Source organism: Pyrgilauda ruficollis, unplaced genomic scaffold (genome assembly GCF_017590135.1).
Source record: "Pyrgilauda ruficollis isolate IOZ18807 unplaced genomic scaffold, ASM1759013v1 scaffold159, whole genome shotgun sequence".
NCBI lineage: Eukaryota > Metazoa > Chordata > Aves > Passeriformes > Passeridae > Pyrgilauda > Pyrgilauda ruficollis.
The window spans coordinates 67,844-88,600 of NW_024514654.1; the positions used below are offsets into that span (position 1 = coordinate 67,844).

General features: G+C 53.2%; 2 protein-coding genes across 8 annotated transcripts in view; both read right to left on the minus strand.

The window, feature by feature from the left end:
* ITGA2B (integrin subunit alpha 2b) overlaps window positions 1–2,307 on the minus strand; it is an 18,000-nt gene extending 15,693 nt beyond the window's left edge. The window contains exons 1-10 of one of the 2 annotated variants that reach the window (XR_005954680.1): window positions 2,122–2,305; window positions 1,917–2,047; window positions 1,742–1,839; window positions 1,496–1,661; window positions 1,363–1,412; window positions 956–1,001; window positions 660–785; window positions 529–576; window positions 240–283; window positions 82–141 (exon numbers count right to left, since the gene is read on the minus strand). Coding sequence is in view for 1 of the 2 variants with exons in the window: in XM_041461966.1 (XP_041317900.1) it covers window positions 82–141; window positions 240–283; window positions 529–576; window positions 660–785; window positions 956–1,001; window positions 1,363–1,412; window positions 1,496–1,661; window positions 1,742–1,839; window positions 1,917–2,047; window positions 2,122–2,267 (915 nt within the window). In the remaining variant the exon portion in view is untranslated. Of the gene's footprint in view, window positions 1–81; window positions 142–239; window positions 284–528; window positions 577–659; window positions 786–955; window positions 1,002–1,362; window positions 1,413–1,495; window positions 1,662–1,741; window positions 1,840–1,916; window positions 2,048–2,121 lie in introns of both variants that reach the window. The other variant, XM_041461966.1, reaches the window with a different exon arrangement.
* Window positions 2,308–3,757: 1,450 nt separating this feature from the next.
* The window catches only part of GPATCH8 (G-patch domain containing 8), a 57,486-nt gene continuing 40,486 nt past the window's right edge, over window positions 3,758–20,757 (minus strand). For all 6 annotated transcript variants that reach the window (XM_041462019.1, XM_041462020.1, XM_041462025.1 and 3 more), the window contains 3 exons: window positions 19,391–19,534; window positions 10,052–10,182; window positions 3,758–9,667 (listed from right to left, as the gene is read on the minus strand). In XM_041462019.1, the coding sequence (XP_041317953.1) occupies window positions 5,845–9,667; window positions 10,052–10,182; window positions 19,391–19,534 (4,098 nt within the window). In that variant the 3' untranslated portion in view covers window positions 3,758–5,844. The remainder of the gene's footprint in view (window positions 9,668–10,051; window positions 10,183–19,390; window positions 19,535–20,757) is intronic.

The following is a 20,757-nucleotide window of genomic DNA, read 5'->3' on the forward strand; positions in this document are numbered from 1 at the left end:
GGGGGGCTGGGGTGCTGTGGGACGGGGGCAGGAGCGCTGTGGAGCACCGGGGGTGCTGGGGGTGTCACAGGGCAGGGGTACCTGCTCGCTGGCGATGCCCCGCAGCCAGCGCAGGGTGTCCCCCGCAGTGAAGATCTCCACCTGCCCAGGGCAGTGTCAGACGCCAGGCTCAGTCCAGGGTGACACATGGTGGTGTCCCCTCGGCCAGGCAGCGGCACCGGGCACTCCGCAGCACTCACCTCACCCCTCGTGTTGCTCTTGTTGGGGACCCCCACCACGTACTCTGTGAGGGATGAGAGCCCTGAGTGCCCCAGTGGGACACTGAGGGGGGTACGGGAATACCCCCGGCACTGGGGTGGGCACACGGATACCCCTGGTGCGACATGGGGCCATGAGGGCATAGAGATGGACGGGACCCCTGTCCTGGCACAGCCTGTCCAGCCCCCTCGGGAAGGGACCAAGGTCACTCTGGAGCCCCGGGGTGCCCCAAGCCCATCAACCCCCGTTCCCTGCACCCCTCAGCCCTACCTTTGGTTTTGGGGTTGCCATCAAACTCGCCCACAGCCACCGAGTATCCTGCAGGGAGACGGGCATTGGTGACCCCGGGGTACCCCCGCAGGAGCTGGCAGTGGGGCAGGGTGCCCATGCCCATTGCTCACCCCGGTACCCGTCCTCGTAGTCCCCAGACACCGGCTCCGTGGGGCGCCCGGGGCTCCCCAGCCACAGCAGGGACGTGCCGAGGAAGCGCCTGAGGATCTTGTCCAGCTCCACCGAGTACACGAGCCCTGGGGCACACCGCGGCGGGGAGCACCAGCACTGACGGGGCACCCGCTGCCACACGCCCCAGGCTGCCAGCGCCACTGCGGGTGGCACTTACGGGGTACCGCATCCGGGGTGCCCTCCTCCCGCCGTGCCCACGCCGGGAGCACCAGCCGTGGTGGCAGGAAGGACTCACCTGTGAAGTAGTACCCGCCGGGGGCACCCAGTACCAGCGTCCCATCCTGCGAGAGGAGCTGGCTCAGCACACCCCGGGGCACCCTGGCATCCCCCCAAAGCATCCTCACCCAAGTATCCCCCATCCCAGTATTTCCCATCCTGGCACATTCCATCCCAGCATCTCCCATCCCGGCACCCCCACCCCAGCGTCCCCCCCGCTCCTAGGACCTCTCCTCCCGGAATTCCCACTGCAGCATCCCCCACCTCAGCATCCCGACCCCAATATCCCCCGCCGTGACACCCAGGTACCATCCTGGCCACACCCTCTGCACCTCAATCAGCCCCCCCGGGCATCCCGGATGGCACCCCGGCGGCGCCGCCCCCCGATGCCCCCAAAGTGCCCGAGCCCCTCAAGTCCCCTCTCACCGGGGTGACGGCGGCGCTGAAGCCGATCTCGCAGTAGCGCTTGTCGTGCACTGAGGGCACAGGGCAGGGTCAGACGGACGCGGGGTTGGGAGCCCCCCCGTCCCCCCGACCCCCGCCCCCCGCTCCCCCTCACCGTAGTTCGTCTGGCGGTAGGTGCTGGCCATGGTCTGGTCTCGGCAGGGCGAGTACCACACCGCGCTCCGCTGCCCCGGGCTCCGCACGAAGCAGGTGCCCGTCGGGGTGCGGAACGCCTCGTGCTGCCCCTCCAAAGCGTTCCAGTGCTGCAGCGGGGCACAGACCTGGGCAGGGCGATGGGACAGGCTGGGTGCCCACCCCACCAACACCCAAGGCTGCCCACACCCCCTCCGGATGCACCCACCACCAGTTTGCCGTCCCAGCTGGTGACGGACGCTCCCAGCCACTGGTGCGACTTGTAGGTGTGGAACTCCAAGGTGCCCTGACTCTCGCTCTCGTCCCCTGGGGGAGCGGGAGAGGGGGAATGTGCGGAGCTGGCACCCCCCGCGCCCGCTCCCCGCCCCACGGCGCCCACGCACCCGCAGTGTCGATGGACAGGGGGTGGCAGGGGGTCTTGTCGGGGGGCCAGGAGCACAGGAAGACGGCGCCGGGCTGAGCCACGCCGGGCTGCGAGGTGTTGGCACGGGGGGCCCCCACCGCCACGCTAGGCCTGGGGGGCAGAGCGGGTGTCAGGGTCGACGGGCGTGTGCCGTGCCCGACCCCGACCCCCCGGTGCCTCCCTACCTTCCCTCGCTCATGTGGAAATCCAGGGCGAAACCGAAATAGCTGCCGGGGGGTCCCTCGTAGATGGTGGGGGGCTCCTGGAGAAGCCCCAGCGTGGGGGGCAGGCGCAGCCCCCCGAGGAGCAGCAGCACCCGCAGGAGCCCCATCGTCACCCCAAAATGAGGCCACAGCCGCCGTCCCTGGCTTATCTCGGGGGACGCAGCTGGGGCCGGGCCCAGCAGGAATGGGGAACACAGGAAGGGCCCCCCCGGACGCATATCCGCTCCTGCACGGAGCCGGAGAGGTGCGGGGGAGACGGATGTGGCCGGAGCAGGGCGGGGGACAGGAGGTGGCAGTGCCACCGGGAGACACGGTGACAGAGTGGGGGACACGGCCACAGCAGCCTGAGCCTATCGCCCGCCGGGAGCGCACCCAGCCCGCCGCGGAGTGCCAGGCTCGGGGTGCCTATTTCGGGATGTGCATCTTGGGGTGGCTATTTCGGGGTGCAGGCAGTCCCTACCAGCGGAAATGCGGCGAGGAGGGGAGGGCAGCAGGGCACAGGGCCCCTCCATCTCCCCCGATATCCCCTCCGCAGCCGGATGGAGCTGACAGCACCGAGCCCGCCCGCACTGAGCATCACCCCCACAGCGTCACCTTCCCCAGGGCAGGGACACCCCAAACCCCTGCCAGGGCAGAGGCAGCAGCAGCGCTGGGCAGGGCAATGGCTCTGGCAAGGGACCGAGGGTAGGCTGGGACAGCCCACGGCCAAGTGAACAAAGCATGTCCTTGTCCCCATGTCCCTGTCCCTGTGGGAGAGCCGATGCTCGCAGTCAGGCCTGGGGCAGCCGCGGGGCTCAGCCCTGCCCGGACAGCGGCATCAGCCCCTGAACCCACCTGCTTAATTAATTAATTAATTTTAACTCTGTTAATTAAGCACAGTCAGACTGCCCGAGATCACCGGGGGCTCCTCGTGCCAACCCAGCGCCCGTGGCCGGGAGAGGCCCCGGAGCGGCCCCCGGGGAGGCAGCCCGTGTGAAACGGGGCTTTTCTCCTCTCCGTCTCTGAAGTTGCAGGTGGGAAGCAGGAGAGGAGAGTCGGGGGGTTTTGGGGGGCACAGGGGTCCCCGCAGAGCCAAACGGCAGCTAGCCCCTGACGGGGGACACCGTTCCCGGAGCGGGGTCTGCTCCAGCCCTGCGGAGCAGCTGTAGCTGGGAGAGAGCGGGATTTGCCCAAAGCCGTGGCAGAGCTCCGAGGGGTGGGAAGGGTTTAGCTGAGCCCGGAGCAGCTCCTGCCCAGGGACAGGACACCGGACTCAGGGGCAGCTGCTCCTCTTCGGGAGGTCTCGTCCCCAGCTTGCCGCAGCATCTGAACCCAGCTGGAGCCTACACCAGACCCCCTTAGGGCAATTATAATCCTTTCTTCTGTCCAATTCCTTCATTTCCTGTTTCTTTCAGCACTGCCGCACCATCCCTCATCAGCCACCTCCTCCCAGGGCCACCGCCAGGGACGGGCAGGTGGCACCCCGGACCCCGAGCCTGCTGGCATGCAGGGGGTGGATTTTTTTCCTTTAATCAAACCAGGACTTTGGTTAGGAAAAGTGGCTGGTGCTCTGCACAGCAGCTCCCCCCCTCCCCCCAGCATGACATCTCTTTTTCCACAAATCATTGGTTTATTAGAAAGGTTTTTTTCCCTCATTTTACAGCATATATATATATTTATATATATATCTTATGTGACAAAGTTAAATACAGTCTGTTTATGCTTGTTAAGTAATGACAGGTTAATTATTTTAGCACTATCCTGAAGTCCAAAAACAACCTCTGCCCACAGCACGATGGGGCCAGGGCACGGATGGGCCCTATGAAGCTCAGCTCTGACAGTAACACTGAATTGTTCGGTATTTACAGGAAATTGAGTCCCTTTTTTTGTGACTGCTGCCACTCTGACCTGCTCCAATTTCTCATTTACATGGTGAGGGAGCTCAGGGGGTTTTGATCCTTTGACTCTGCCTGGCCTCGTACTGCACTCCAAGAGGGAACAGGGAAGAGGATGGGAAATGGGACTGGAAAGGGATGGGGATGTCACCACATCCCCACACTGCTCTGAAATCCCTCCCTTCCAGCAGTGGTGGCCCAAGGGCTGTGACACCTGCAGTGCCTGTGAGTGGGGACAGCAGCAGTGGGGACATCCCCTGCACTGGGGTGGGGAAGCTCCCATGGGCAGTGTCACCTGAGCTAGGTGAAGCTGGGAGAACTGGGAAATCCCTCACGGACTAAGTTGGGGTAACCCTCTGTGTGGGCTGGGAACAGTCCCAAGGCTCCTCCTGCACCAGCAGGGTCTGCACATTACTGTTTCCAAAGGGGGGGAAAAGGAAAGGAAAAAAAAGGGCTCCTATTCTCTGGGAGCACCCTGAATTCCTGCTGCTCCCCAGGCTGCTCCAGTGCCTATTCCTATGGCAGGGAGGAATGCAAAACCTGCCAGAGTCACTGCGACCCCCACACCCCTCACCTTGCCCAAGTCTCACCTGTTGATTTTTTTTTTCTTCCGCAAAATTCTAAATGAAGATTTTTTTGTTTTTACATTTTATACTACATAAAAACTTCAAAAATACATGAGCTTGATAAAATATACATGCTTAGCTGTTCTGCATCTAGCTGAAACTATAAATTGAACCTTTACAAGTGTCTTGGGTCACCTACGGCAAACATATTTACACAGAAGCCACCAGAACAAGTACCACTAAGAACTGGCTGTAAAAAATATTATTGCGATATACTACAAATGTAACCTTTGATAGGAGCTACAAAAAGCAGCATCTTTGTTTACAGAGTTCAGTGCAATTCTTTACATAAAAAAAAAATCCTATAAATTAATAAGGAAACCATCAGTGTTACAGAGGAAAGAACACGTTTTACATCCAGGCCGCGCTCCCCTGTCCTCTGTATTGCTTCAATTCCTAACAGGATTTTCCTTCTCTCTCCCATCCCAGTGCCTCTTTCCCAACCCTACAGAAGATGGAATTCAGAGTGATTTTTTCCCCCTTTCAAGAGAAGAGTGGTCAAAGCCCAGACTGGAAGCCCAACCCCAGAACCTCTCTCCAGTATGGGATATCCAGGCATGGTCCTGGTGCAGGAGAACATGGATGCAGGATGGAGAAGGGAGCTCTGGGCACACACACAGAGCTCCTCCTCCTCTTTACACTAAGATCTTACTTCCACCTTTGCTGCTCGCACCAAGAAAAACCCACGTCTGCAGAGACAGAGGCCAAGGAACCTCCTGCAACGCCTGAAAAGCTGAGGCCTCCAGTCCTCCTGCAGCCAGCAGCTCCCGATGTTCCATGACCAATTACAAGCCGGATTCAATCATGCTATTTAATTAGATGACCTCATTAAAAGGATTTTTAGAGATCCTATTAGTGTGTATGAAACCTCATTTATCATATACAAGGTGGCAGAAGGAAGATGACCAAGTGTAAGAATCCAGGGGGAAAAAAAGCCTTTCCAAGTGTTTCGCTGTTCTGAAGGTGAAATGGTTCTTCTGGAGCGGTGCTGCTGCGTGCACGGAGGAGTCGGAGTGAGACTTCCCTGGGACACAGCCAACTGCCTAGCCCTGGAGCCCCTGGCTTCTTTGGCTGCTCAAGAGTGAAAGGAAATGCTCAGGCCTCACCTGCCCGCTGGCTCGACTCCGACCCCTGACCAAAATGCCAAATATTCTCCTTCCTCCGAGGTTCCTTCATTTTGTCCTTCATGTGCCGTGGCTGGGTGGATGCTGCAAGTCCTGTCCTGAGAAAATGGGGTGCAGCAGGGGGTGGAGGTGCAGGGCTGTGGCAGCAGCAGCAGCTGCTGGCCTTGGAGCCAGGAGGGTTGGGTAGAGAGCGTGAGGGACAGGGTGGAAGGTGAAGGGGCCCGGGTGGATGGCAGATGCCGGAATGATGTGGATGGGGTGGCTGGCCAGGAACGTGGCGGGGTGCCCCGGAATAATCGAGTGGGTCAGGTGGGACAAGGAAATGGGTGTCAGGTGTGGCTGGGGGATGTGGTGGACCTGAGCGAGGGGCTGCGGGTGCGGGTGGGGGTGGATGCCGATGGCGGCGGCGGCGGCAGCGGCGTGGTGCTGCAGGATGGCGTGCTGCACCGTCGTGATGGACGTGGCCGAGGCCGCCGCCGGCTGCTGGATGTGGATGGGCTGGAGCGCGGGCGCGGCCGGAGCCAGGGCGGCCGAGGTGGGGAAGGCCTTCACTTGCTTGGCCAGCAGCTGCTGTTGGATGTGCTGCTGGGCCGCCTGCTGCAGCTTGCTGTACTTCTCCATCTCTTCGGGCGTGAAGGTGATGGGCTGGCTCTCCAGCGGGGCTAGAGAGGAATCTTCTCCCCCATCCCGATCTCCTTCCAGGCTCGGCTCCCCACTCTGAGGCACGTAGCCAGGAAAGTGCTCAACATCTGGAACTAAGGGCATCATACTGGTTTCCACTTGGACTGGCTGGCTGCCCCCGTCCATAGGCTCCAGCCCATCACCATCGCTTGGATCCGAGAGGAAGTTGTGTGGCATGACCAGATCTCCGGAGCCAAAGCACTCAGGAAGTGCCGGAGCGTCAAGGGGAAGGGATGGCATCTCCACAGAGGCTTCGTCACGTTTCTGCTCATCCAGAGGTTTGTCCTGAATTACCATCACCACATCTTCCAGGAGAGACTGGCTGGCCAGTTGACCCTCCTCCATGCCTTGGGAACCATCCTCAGCATCTGACAGCTCCTGCTCCTCACCCCTCTCCAAGCCAGACTCCTCATATCTTTTGGAGTTTGGTTTCCGAATGGTTGGCAACTTCCCAATTAAGGGCAGAACCGGTTTGTTGCCTAAGGAAGGAGGGAGTTTGGGGCCAAAGTAGCCCTGGGGAGGATCTTTGAGCTTTATGCCCACTTTGTTTGCTCCTGATAGCATCTCGTCAGTGACGCAGGGCTTCTTCTCAACCTTCCTGGACTGCACCTTTTCCAAGAGCAGCTTTGCAGTGACGGAGTTCCTCTCCTCAGGACTGCAGTCCCCTTCCGAGGCCCGCCCCATGCCAGAGCCGCTGCTGTTCTGGGACAGGGAGCTAGATCCTTTCAGATCCTCTCCCTTGCCATCCTCCTTCTTCGGCAGCGACCCTTCACCTCGGCCCGTCCGGAAATAGTGAGGAGACTGGGAGCGATAGATCTTGGACCTAATGAAGTCCCTTCTGCCAGACCTTCGCTCCTCGGGGCTCTCGTGGCCCCGCGAGCCCTTCCGTGACAGGGACCTCTGCGAGTGGCTGCGGGTGCTGCGGCTGCGGTCCCGGCTGTAGCTGCGGCTGCGCTTCCAGCTGCGGCCTGTCACGCTGCGGCTCCTCCTCTTGCTCCGACTGCGGCTGCAGCTGCTGCTGCGGCTCCTGCCCCGGCTCCTCGATCTTGACCTGCCTCGAGGGTGGGTTCGGCTCCTGCTCCGACTCCTGGACCTGCTCCTGCTCGAGCTGTAGTCATCTTCTGACGAGGAGTATTTGCGCCGCTTCGAGCGGTGGTTTGAGCTGTTGTAGTCGGAGTCATCCTCCGAGTCCTGGGAGCGCTTGGAGTGGCAGCGGGAGCGGTCGCTGTAGTCGCTGTAGCTGTCGTCCGAGTAGCTCCTGTGGCGGCTGTAGCGGCTGTGCTCCGAGGATGCGTCCGAGCTGGTGGAGTAGGACCTGTGCGAGGAGTGCCTGCGGCCCGAGCGGGAGCGGCTGCGGGAGTGCTCGCTGCCCGAGTCGTAGTCATCGCTGTACTGCGACGGGGACTTCTGGTGGCAGTGCTTGCCAGGGGAGCCCTCGTCACTGTCATCATCGCCACTGCTCTGCTGGCTCCGGCAGCCGCTCCGGGGCTGGGACAGAGCCGGGCAGCGCCTCCTCGCACCAGGCACCTGTTGCAGCTCAGCCTTGTGTCTTTTGCTGCCATGCTCTTGGCAGGAGTTACCCCCGTCCTCTTTTTTACTGCTGCTTCCCTCCTCAGCAGACAGGGATTTCCTCTGGGACTCCTGGGAGCATCGCTTTTTCTTCTGGAAATGGCTGCAGTCTTCAGACAGTTCAGGTTTCAGCGCCCGGTCTGACTCTGTTGAAAGGGAGGATTTACCTTTTTTGTGCCTGTGCCTTTTCCGTTTCTTGGGTTTCTCTTCCCCCAGCTCAGCTTTCCGGGCCTTCTCCTCAGCTTCCTCCTTGTGTTTGCGTTTGTGTCTGCTGGACTTTTTGTGCTTCTTTTTCTTTTTGTGTTTATGGGACCTTCCAGATTTACTCTTACCCGTTATACTCTTACTGCTGTCCTCTCCTTCTCCCTTACTGATGCTTCCCAGACTGGACTCCTGCTTGCTCTGGGATTTGTTTTCCGTTTTTTGAGCAGAACTGTTCTCTACACTTTCGGCCTCCTTGGCTTTGCTCACCTCACCAGGTTCTGTGCTCTGAGTGTTGTCTTTACAAAGGCCCCCTGGATCCTTGGATTTCTCTGCCCCTTTCCCTTTTGCATCCTTGTTACGGGAGAGCTTGAAGTCGAAGTACAGGGGGTTACAGCTGTAGGACACAGAGGGCTCAGCTTTGGTGAAGATGAGCAGCTCTGAAGGCCACTGCAGTGTCGTGCTCTCATCCTTACTCAGAACAGGGAAAAAAGGTCCCGTGGGGTGCTTTGGTCCCTCAGAGCCATCTCTGCAGCCCGAGGCAGGAGGAGGAGCTTCTTTAGCAGTGTCTGGCTCCGGGGGATTGCTCTCTGGAAGGTGCTTGCTCTCCTGTGTATTTTCATTCTCTGGGATGTCTTTTCGTTCTGTTTTGTCCTGCTGAGCTACAGTTTCAGTAGTACTCTGCTCTTTCTGCTGCCCCGTGCTCTCAGCAGCCTTTTCCGTGTGCTTGCTGGGCTTGGGTTTGGGGGAACTCCCCTTTTTCAATTCGTGCGCGTTTTTTTTGTTCACATTTTCTGCTTCCGTTTGCTCAGTAGCCTTCATGAAAAGCAGGAACTGAAAGTTGGGCTTTACTTTACAGTGGGCTGGGGGGATGTAGTGGTAATATTCTGGCTCCACGGCCGTTGGTCCATCTTCTCGCCTCATCTTCTTCAGTTTGGATAAGGTGCTGGCCAGAGCCCCGCTGTCCTTGTCGTGCTGGTCATCGTCCTCCGCCTTGCCATCAGAATTATTGGTGCCTTCACCCTCCCCAGACTTCTGCAGGCTGCCAGCCTCCGAGGACCCCCTCTCATCACCTTTTGCCCCGTCTGCAGAACTGGACTCATCCACGTGGTCCTTGAAAACAGAAGCAATGGTCTCCAGCTTCACTGGGGTCTTCTTGGCAAAGGAAAAGGACACGCCAATCTTCTGTAGCGGAGTTCCCAGAGAGCTCTTAATGCCAAAGCTGATGGCCTGTGCCCCCTGTGATGTCTGGCCTGGCATCACAGTGCCTTGTCCAGTGTTCAGGAAGCCTCTGTCCGTGGTCATCTCTGAGGCCTGGCCGGAGCTCATCTGGACGAAGGAGCCGCTGTTGGCTGCGGAATCATCGTCGTCTCCACCTTCCTCGTCCACAGCCACTGTGGTGGTCCTGAACATGGGCCCACTTCCAGGAGCACTGGAACAGGGGAGAGAGAAAACACAGCTTACTGGTGTCCCTGTCCCTCTGCAGGAGGATCCATCCCTCAGTGGAGACAATCTTACACAGTTCAAGTGCTCTTGCACCCAGACACATGCATTAAAATATCATTATACAGCCACTCAAAGTTTTTAATAATGGTAAATTACTGAAGAAAATGTATTGCTGGATAAAGCAATTTGGGGATGCTCTCCATGATCAGTTTAGTGAATTCACGCCTACCAAAAGCCCAGCATGAGTCCCAAACACCAGTGTGAAACTTTGCCCCCAAAGCCTGTGCAGTATCCCAGAGCAGGAATGCCAGCCCAGCCCAGGGCTGCAGCCCCCCAGGCTCCAGGGGTGTTGGGGACCACCCAGACTCACCACTCAGGCTGCCTCCTCTGCTCAGCCAGCTCGTGCAGGCGCCGCAGGGCTTTCTCCTGCTTCCTCTCATCTTTCCGGGATCTCGACGAGACATTGCGAGCAAATTCCCTTTGCTTGAGATCTTTCAACCTCTGAGGCAAAAGAAAGCAGGGATGGGTCAGATCAAAGCTGTCTGCGGCTTGTCCAAGAGCAGCTCTTCGATGTAGCACTGGAAATTGCGGTGTCAAGCCCCTCCCCAGGGACATTCATTGAGCCAAGATGGAGCAACAGCATCTTAGCTCAACAAACCCCACGGAGCACACTGCCATCCTCCCAGCAGCTGAAGGAAAAGACAACTGGTGGTCACTTTTGGCTATGACTTCAAGTTCTGTGTATACCCCTTTCCAATCAACACTACTGGTTTTCTTTAGCATGGACAACAAAGCTGATTTTGAAGCAACAAGCAAATTCTGGAAGGAAAAGGGGAAAAGAAGAAGGATTGTTTACTTTGCTGCTCTTGCAGCGTGCAGATGTACTTGACAAACAGTGCATGACACGAGTCAAAAGCATGGGCCAAGGGACAGGAGGGATTAGCTGGTGCCAGAGCTACCCAGGAATGACATCTGACAAAAGCAATGTACCATTACATTGGAGAAGGAGCCAAAAATCCCATGCAGATGATTTCATAAGCAAACCCAGAGTACAACATACACCACAACCAGTTACTTGTTTTCCTGACAGTAGTTCTGAGAGGGTCAAGAAACAGACTGCTCTAAAGGCAGGAGGGTCTCTCGGGGTTGAATACTTTGGGGGGGGGGTGGGGCAGAAGCACCAAGTTCCCCAGAAATCTTATCATGAGGGAGCAAACCCAATCCCAAGGAATTTCAAACATCCTAATATCACTGAGGAAGTCTAGGTAGTCAATTCTAATAGAAAATAAACATCCAAGACTTCAGAACATTTTGGAAAGTCCTTGTCTCAGAGCACTAGGGAGAAGAGGCTGCTGGTTTTTCTTGGAATATATGTGGATATTCACAACATTTTTTTAGAGTGCTCTACAGAAGTTTAAGTAACAGAAAGCAACAAAGACAGACCTCTACCATCCTAAAGGGACTCATTGTTTTTTTTAAGTGCACAGTTCAAAACCCTTTCAAAGGGCCCAGTTCCAGAACGCATCCTGTACTCAGCTTTTGGAAAAAGTTTCATGTTTTTCAGGCATTTCATGCAGGGCCTGGGAGACTAACGAGACTCAGAGCAGGAGTCACTTTGGAACAATTCTTGTACAGGATGTACAAATCACTGGTGAATTCTAAATACTTCTGGCTGGCTGACTCTGCCTCTTTCCTGGAGCAGAGTCAGACTGCCACACATAGAAACAGTGGATCTGGAAACCAACCCAAAGCTCAAATTAGAGGAATTAAGCTGGCCCAATGTAAAGAGAACATTGCTTTGTGAAAAAGGGAGAGATTGGACAAGACAGAGGATTCTCTTACCTAATTGTATTTACTAAATGTGGTTGATTGTTACCAAAATCAGAGGGGAGGACACACAAAAAAGATACAACTACAGACACCAGTAGAAAGAAACTCACTCTTGTGATCTGGACTCCCAAATTAGAAGGGTTTGCTTTCAATACATCAGCTGAAAACGTCACATCACAAAGAAAAAAAGAAAGTAAAAATATAACAAGAGTGGAAGAGAGGAAAAAAAAAACCCAACAAGCAAGCATTACTAGAGAGCTGTGGGGGAGTGTGCCAGCTACTCTACGGAGCGGGAGCGGAGCCACAGGAGCGAGCCAGGGTCTGCAGCAGGGACACGCACGGACACGCACGGACACAGCCATGATCCCACCTGGAACAGCAGAGCTACTCTCACCAGGACAAGTAAAGGGCTCAAGGGTTTTGTGGGTATGTTACATGTTGAGGAGTACATTTTTTTTCCAAGAGGAAGGAAAAAAAAAATAAAATAGATGGACTGAGCAATGCTATCAGCTTTTTCATGCTGATTTTGAAAGTGTGTCTGAAATGCTCTGGGAAGTTACAGCCACCAACAGCTGACAAAACTATTTAATGGGGGCTGATGCCAAGTCTAGAGATCACTCACCCATCTGGAAAAAAGTATGACCCAGCTATTTACCAGACATGAACTGTGACCTTTTCCTCCCGAGAGGAAGGTGCAACGGTGCACTCAGAGCCCCCTGAGCCCCAGGCATGGTCCTGATCATCCCCCAGGACACAAAGTGGGCTCAGAGCTGTTGGGAACATGCAGCTGCCCCCAGGCTCTCCTGCCTCCATTACATGGCAATTTGAATGCACACAGAATTAAATGCCCATTATTAAATGCTGACCTTTGTGTGTTTCTGCTCCCCCAAACCTCCCACTCTCAACACTTCAAATTTAGAGGTGTGAAGCAAATGAACTACCCCAAAGCACTGTAATCCAGAATATGCACCACAGCAACTCCCAGCTGCACCCAAACCTGGGCCCTTTAGGCTGACAAACCATTGGCCCTGGCGTCAAGACTGCTGAGAATTTGGTACTTCCAAAACTGGGGAAGAGTTGGTCTGGTTTTCAAAGGACCAAGAGATCTCAAGGCTGAGTTTCTTTTTCTCACACAGGAGTCAGGAGGAAAAAGAATCTTGCTGGGGAAGTACAGGATAGAAAAGCTCACAAATGCACTGTGCCAGCTCCTTGGAAATGCAAAATACTGAACAGAACATAGCTCAGCTTCTTAGACTGAACTAAACCAGCAGACCTATCACCAGAAATTACTCCAGGTGTGCAAGAGACCTGGCTGGACTGCATTACCTTCCCTAAATGCATCCTGGGGGAGGGAAAAGGGGGAAAACAGGAGCCCACACTGCTCATCTGTACGAACAACCTGCTGCAGGAATGAAAAATACCCAGAATTTTCAAAATAACTTGTAACTCTCCCCTCGTTCTTTCAAATATGTCACTGAAACCAGTGATTCATCCCCTCAAGAGTGGATAACCAGTGCAGTACAGCCATGCCCACTCTGCTGCCCAGTCCTGACTGGGAAGGAGCAATCCAAAGAGAGTTTCACTGGCTGAAGGGAGCACGTGGAGCACTGAAATGCTGCTCACACACTTCCAGGTCTCAGCCTGCCCAGGAAATCATCTGAACTAAACAGATATTTAAGCTCAGCTTACACTGAAGAAATTTTCATCTAATCCTGAGGAGAGTGTTATTCTAATCCCCCAAAAACCTCTAAATGACTTTTTGGACCACACCATCTGTGCAGGTGTGAGTGAGACTGGAGGTGCATGGAACTGCCCCTTCCCCAGCACCATGGAGAAATTCCAACATGGATTTAACACAGCCACTCAACCATCCTCAGGGAGCTTCTCCCCTCCACAAGGAGCCCTGGGAACTCATACTGTTGAGGTGAATCTTCCCTTTTAAAGTATTCCTACTGTGCTTAGCAAGACAATGATTTCTTTCTTCAAGGATTAGAGCCAAACCTGTATTAAATCAAACACATGCTTCATGCTATTACAAGATTTCAAAATTAAGGGGCATTTTTTTTCTCCCTGGGCAGTGTGTTTTCTGAGGAAGCAGCAGTTTATCCAAGCAGCAACATCCTTCCAAACTGCAGGATCATGGGGACATAAAGCCAAGGAATATTCTGCTGGTTTATTACTTCAGCTGTCAGAAGGGCTACACTGCAGTGACCAGCAGTGACACAAATCACCAGCACTTACATAAAATTTCTCCAGATTTCCACATGCTGTAGGCAGTAGTTCACTACCTCCAGCCTTCCTGGGGTCTATTAATAGCTGCCACCCCCCTCAGCTTTGGAACAAAGAACTGTAATTTAAGTTTCCAGCCTTGTTTCTAACAAAATTCCAAACTCGTCTCTGCACTTCCACAGGAGTGCAAATAGAGTTCCTAAAGAGCAGGTTTGATATCAAATCTGCAGCTACCTCTGCTCTGCAGCACAGAGAGGCCACAGTGCTGGATTATTTCCCAATCCCTGCATGGCTCAGGAGGGGCCAAACTGGCAAACACCACCAGTACCTTCCAATTCTCACAAACCAGCTTAAACCAGCTGCACCACTGCTGAAAAGCTCCTGAGAGCCCATCCCGGGCACAGCAAAGGGGGGAAATCCAGGGGGGTGAGCAGGAGTCAGGAACTGCTGCAACAGGAAAATCACTGGGTCATCACAGAACGTCCTAAGTAGGAAGGAACCCCCAAGGATCATCCAGTCCCACCCCTGGCCCTGCACAGACACCCCAACAGCCCCACCCCATGAACCCCACCTCTGGGAGTGCTGTCCAAGCACTCCTGGAGCTCTGGCAACCTCAGGGCCATGAAAAAAACTCAGCACACCCCAGATTTTGTTGATGAGATGGTACCAGGTAAGACTTCCCCAGAACCCAGCTGGGGTGCAGAGCTTTACAGGCTCAGGACCAGCAGTAAATGGATTTTCTCCATTTAAGCTGACAAAGCCACACATCATCACTGAACTGAGGCCCAGTGAGAGACATTCTGCCTAAAAATGCAGAGCAGAAAGAGCCCCTGTTATTCTCACAAGACAAAAGCACTGTCACCAGACCTGAAGATGTGAGACTTTCATGCCAAACCTCACACTGAGATGGGTCAAAGCAGATCCACCTCTGGGGCTCGAGGCAGGAGGCAGCACCCATGACATCAGAGCCCCCTCCTCCCTTGCCATTGTTCTCATGTCTCTCTGCCAACCCACATTAAATAAAATAATAATAATAATGTACTTTTCATTCTGTGCCAGCAGATTTCTTGCTTTCTGAACTTTTGATGTCTGCTTGATTCTTTGCCCCAAAAGCTTTTGGGAGTGAACGACACCATGAAACACAAGCTCAAAGGATGGGAACCTTGATCAGTTTACTGAAGTAGGAACACAAGCCTGGCTTATCTTTGGTCATCAACATTCCTTGCACGCTTATAAATGAAGTGAAAAGAACAGAGGGGAAATGGCCTGCAAATGCTGTTCTATTTCATCTTAATTTCCTCCCCGGAAGGAATCAATATTTTTCTTAGCTGGATTAAGAAAAATATAGAATGGGTTGGGTTGGAAGGGACCTTAAAGCTCACCAGTGCCACCCCTTGGCATGGGCAGGGACACCTTCCACTATCCCAGGCTGCTCCAAGCCCCAGTGTCCAACCTGGCCTGGGGCACTGCCAGGGATCCAGGAGCAGCCCCAGCTGCTCTGGGCACCCTGTGCCAGGGCCTGCCCACCCTCACTGGGGAGAATTTCCTCATCATCTCTAACTCCAACCTACTCCCTTCTCAGTTAAATCCATTCCCTTTTATCACTCCATGCCCTTGTCCAAAGTCCCTCTCCAGGTCTCTTGCAGCCCCTTTATTGTTAAGGTGGGTCTTCCAAGGGCAAAGCATTTCTGGAGCAGAAGAACCTCCCGTGTAACACCAAATACCTCAGGGATTCCCTCCTCAGTCTTCTCCATTCAAGCCGTGCTTGGAGGCCCAAGGTTTTGGAAATCTCAAGTGTCCCCAAAACATAAAGTTCAGGGTTTACATTCAGAGTATTCCTCAACCCCAGCAGTGACTGTCTTGGTCACATTATTGTGCTTGAACACATCCCTCCCCCTCGGCATGAGAAGCAAAGATGCAGCCAATTAGGGCACAAAGAGAACTGCACATCTATACCTTCAGTCTGAGTTCCACCCTCTTTCCCAAAGAACTTCTTTATGGAATACACTCCCTTTGCCCTTTTACAAAGAGAATCTAGGCAGAATTAATCCCCTACACCTACAAAACACCACATACTTAGGGGAAAAACCAGCTACATAAAAATCTGCATTTCAATGCTGGTTTGTGCTCTCCCAGGGAACCTGGCACAGGTTCACTCAGGAACACGTTTGTTTTGCACAGGCAATGCAGAAGGGGAATGTTTTGATTCTGTTGGGTCAGTGACTCAGTAAACAGCTCGAGCCCTCAGCAGGCACACAAGCAGAACGAGGTGATGGTGGGAGATTCTCCAAGTTCTTGGATTGTTAAAAACCCCCCACAGTAAAAGCTGACTGGAAATGCTACATAACTTACACAGAAGGTAATTCCAACCATAACTCTTGAAGGCTGCTTCAGGTGCTGGGCCCTGCACATCCAGGTTTATTTGTCAGGAACACACAGACTGGGCACAACCCAGACAAGGGGCTCGTACTCCTCTTCACACAAATCTAACATGAGGTCTTTATCTTAATATCAAAACCCCAAACCAAATAAGGAGTCCTCAGAGGTGTAATGCCTTAAGGACACATTCCCACTGAGTCCAGAGTGTTCTAGGACTGTGGGAGCTCCCAAGGATCAGGACATTGTGAATCTGCAGGAAAGCAGCACAAAAATCACAGACTGGTTTGGTTTACAAAAGATCCTGAAGATTACCTTGTGCCACGGGCAGGGACACCCTGCACTATCCAGGCTGCTCCAAGTCCTGTCCAACCTGGCCCTGAACACTTCCAGGGATATACACTGTGTCCAGCTTCACCACCCAAGCTCCTTCTTAGCTACATAAGTTTTCTTTCTACATTTGCCATCTTCTGTCTGTTAATTATTATTAATTATTACACTGTTGACTGTCAGGATTGGGCATCATCAGGAGTGGAGCCCTTCATAACCTACCAGGCCTTCAAGACTAAAATCCTGCAGCTAAAAACCCCACCATTAAAGACATCAGCAGCAGTACAAGAAGTTGTGAGCTGCAGTCTTTTCCAGCTGCTCACTGCAGGGTGTGTGAGAGAGCTGAGCTTATTGTCCCTCCTGCAGGGCCACCTGCACCCACTCCAGCTGCCTGCAGTCCTCTGAGAGGGACAGGCCATGTGCTGACCAGAGGGTGACTGCCCCTTAAAACAGCTGCACTTCTCATCAAGTATCAACCTAATTAAAACCAGCTCCAGAACGACACTGCACACTTCCAACACAATGGCTAAAACATGTCAGTGGCTTGGGAGAATAAATGCAAGGATTTTTTCCCAGGTAAGGAAATGCTGCCTTTTGGAGAAACTTGGTGTTGAGGTTGATTCAGATGTAGCCAAATGGTCTGTGAAACCAGGACAGGCAGGAAGCAAAGAGAATAAACCTCCCCTTTAATTGTTTGGTGTTGACATAATTTTGGTGGGTCCAAAATTCATCCGGTTGGGATCAATACACTTACCTATCATCCCTGTTGGGCAATAATCCCGAGTTCCTTCCTGGAATACAAGACAGTGTCTTTATAACTCGGGAGTGGAAAGGGATCTGAGGATGGAACATCTATTTACAAGGACAGCCTAGTGCTCGCAGAGCCACAGAGGGATAACCAAACACTTCAACGTCAGCAGGATGGGGAACTAAAAATACTTAAAAGCAAAAATGTTGTGGAAACTGAGCCAAGAAAAAAGCAAAAACGAGCTCTGTTGCCTCAAAAATTACTACTGAGACAACAAAATCTTGCAGATGATGTATACCAAGCTGGGATGCTGTAACTAAGATATTGTAATGGCCTTTCTTTCCAAGAAAGCCAACTGATGGCCTACTTTTAGGGAAAAGTTCATGTTTTTCCTCAAAAACTTTAGGCTCACCTTTCTACAACCTCGCCCTCTTGTCCAAAGAGACAAACTATAAAACATCAATGTGCAACATATCAAAAACACAGCTTTTTTTTCTTTAACTCTTAAGATTCAGACTGGACTGCTGGGTATGAGCCTCCCTGGAGCAGGAGGGAGCACAGCAGAGATAATGTTCCTTATGCAAATTCACTGTCATTTTGTCTCGGGGGTTTCAAGTTCACTCCCTGAACGCTGACCCAGCGGGGTCACACACATTTCAGCCCGACAAAGCTGGATAAGCAATTTTTTCCCTAAGCAAAGCATGATTGCTTCTTTGTTTAAATCCCTCTGTAACTAGAAATTAATGCTGGGTGATGCAGCCAGAGTTTGGAGGCTCATTTTCTCCAAAGCCTGCCTGAAGTGACTGCAATAGATGGAATTATCCAAGAACATAATTCCTCTCAAAATAATCAGCAGTACCAAGCAACCTCCAAATTCTTTCTCCTGATGAGATGACCCAACCCTGTGTGCACACAAGACATTTTTCTCTCAGGCCACTCCTGCTGATGACTCCTTTTACTGCTTTCCACAGGTTGGTTTCTTCCTCCACAGCATCTCCAGCTGCTGAGCCCGGCCAGGCTCACGTCAGTGTCCCATCAGTCACCGAGGGCTGGAGCAGCTCACGGAATCCCACGGCGTCAGCACACCAAGAATGTGACACAAACAGGTCCTGCCACCTCCCAGATAAATGCAGGTCACTACACTCAGGTTTCAGCCAAACTGATGGAGACCTTCCAAGGAAGTTCTCTGCTCTCAGGCGTCACGACTGAGCTTGGCGAAAACCACCCCTTTGCCCAACAACCAAAGGAAAAAATTAATTTCTGCTCTTGATTCTACCAAACCACTCCTCTTCACAGAGCCCAACAGCCCTGCCATGAGAATTCCTGACAAGACTCCCTTAGCTCAAAGCAGATTCTCTGTCATATTCTACACTTAATACACACAAACAAAAATTGTACTCTAAAGCCACATTCTTGTTTACAAGCTGTTTTCACTGCTATTTTGCAAGCTCTACAGCACATCCTCCTCGAGTTACCAGCATTTTGATGACCGTGTTGTTAGAATTTATGACTAGGAACATTAAACCCCTCCTCTGAGCCCTTCCAGCCCTGGAGGAGCCCAACACTGCTATCTGCTGTGCAGTTACATCTCATTTAGCAGCTTAAATGGTCAAACAGATCAGGCTAACACAAGAACTTCCATTACTTACTGTGCAGCATGAAGCACCCTGCAGACACTACAGTACATCCCTAGCTTGGGAAAAAAGCCAGCTCCACAGAGACTCTGAACCCACCTTCTCTTGAGAATTACAGAATTTGGAAAGTGCTCCTTTCTTAGGATTCCTTTGACACAGCCCATTGTTTCCTAGTCCATTTTCAGTAACTCCACAGAACACAGCCTCAGGTAGTAAAATGTGGGGAATCACCACTCCCCAAAGCTGTACTAATGCTAAAAGCAAGCTGGGAGCCATCCACCTCCATGTGTACTCTCCTCAGTTTTACACCAGCACATCCCTGCCCGCGGGTCTTTGAGAAATGGGGCTCCTTGATGCCAACCATGGAGTGGGGCTTGGGGTTCTTCTGTTGTTTTGGGAACTTAAATGATGATGGGCATAAAAATCTTATCCAGCGACATAGAACACCTATTCCAGGACCAGTAAGGAAAACATACACCAGGGAAACTCCAAGTATTAACCACAAACAAGACCACCACAATGAACATCAAATGGACGAACTGTGCTGTTTACAACTGGTTACCTGCTTGTGAGCATGGTCATAGGAGTTTATGTGGTTGTCAAACTCCTGGTGCTTCTGATACTGCTTGTCACAGAGTTCACAGTAGAAGTTTGCTCTGAGGTCTTCCAAAGCCTTGGCAATGGCCTTTTCTTTATCAACATAATCCTGAAAAATTAACAAAAAATTGCCTCTGTTAAGTGTCCTCTAGAACAATCTGGATGATGAGTTAGTCCTTTAAGGAAAAATAGTGCTTAATAAAAACTTAAGTGTACATGGATTACATTTATTACAGGTTGTCTGAGGTTGGAAAACGCCTCCAAGATCACTGGGTCCAGCCTGTGCCCAATGCCCACCTTGTCCCCAGCCCAGAGACTGAGTGCCACATCCAGGACTTCCTTGCACACCTCCAGGGATGGGGATTCCACCCCTGCCCTGGGCAGCTTCCCTTTCAGTGAAGAAATTTACCCTAATATCCAATCCAACCTCCCCTGGCCCAGGCTGAGGCCGTTCCCTCTCCTCCTGTCCCTGTTCCCTGGAGCACAGCCCGACCCCCCCGGCTGTCCCCTCCTGTCAGGAGTTGTGCAGAGCCACAAGGGCCCCCTGAGCCTCCTTTTCTCCAGGTTGAGCCCCTTCCCAGCTCCCTCATCCTCTTCTGGGGCTCCAGCCCCTTCCCAGCTTTGTTCTGGGCACTCTCCAGCCCCTCAGTGTCCTTCTAATCATGAGGTGCCCAGAAGAGGACACAGCACTTGAGGTCCCTCAGCAGTGCCAGCTCAGGGGACAGTCACTGCCCTGCTCCTGCTGCCACCCCAGTCCTGGGACAGGTGCCACTGGCCTCTTGCCCACTTGGGCACACCTGGGCTCATGTCCAGCCTCTGCTGACCAGCACCTCCAGGTTCTGTCCAGCTTTCCATCATTTTGCCCTCACCTGGAACCTCCCACGGGGTTTGTGTGACCCAAATGCAGGTCCCAGCACTTGGCCTTACTGAACCCAGCTGACCAAGCTGAGCAGCCTTTGCAAATTCACAGGTGGGATTCCAGAACTTCGCAACGCTGCCGACCTCAGTGCTATTTGTTACCCACAATCACAGAATATTCTGTGCTGGAAGGGCCCCACAAGGACTGAACACCCCCTGGCCACTGCAGAAGTACCACTAAAAGAAGACTGCTTCAAACAAGGCCTGCAGTGCTGATGGGGCGAGGCAGCTCTGCCTCAGGGGAGCCTCCTGGATTGTCTGTGCTCCAAGGAGAGGTTCAAAGCCTCGAGCTAACCCAGAGACATACTGCCATCAAACCTAGGAGGATCCCTGCCTTGGGAGCAGAACCTCACACCTCTAAAACTGACACTGCTCCATTCTGAGTGCTAAGAGATGTCTGCTTGATCTTGGCTT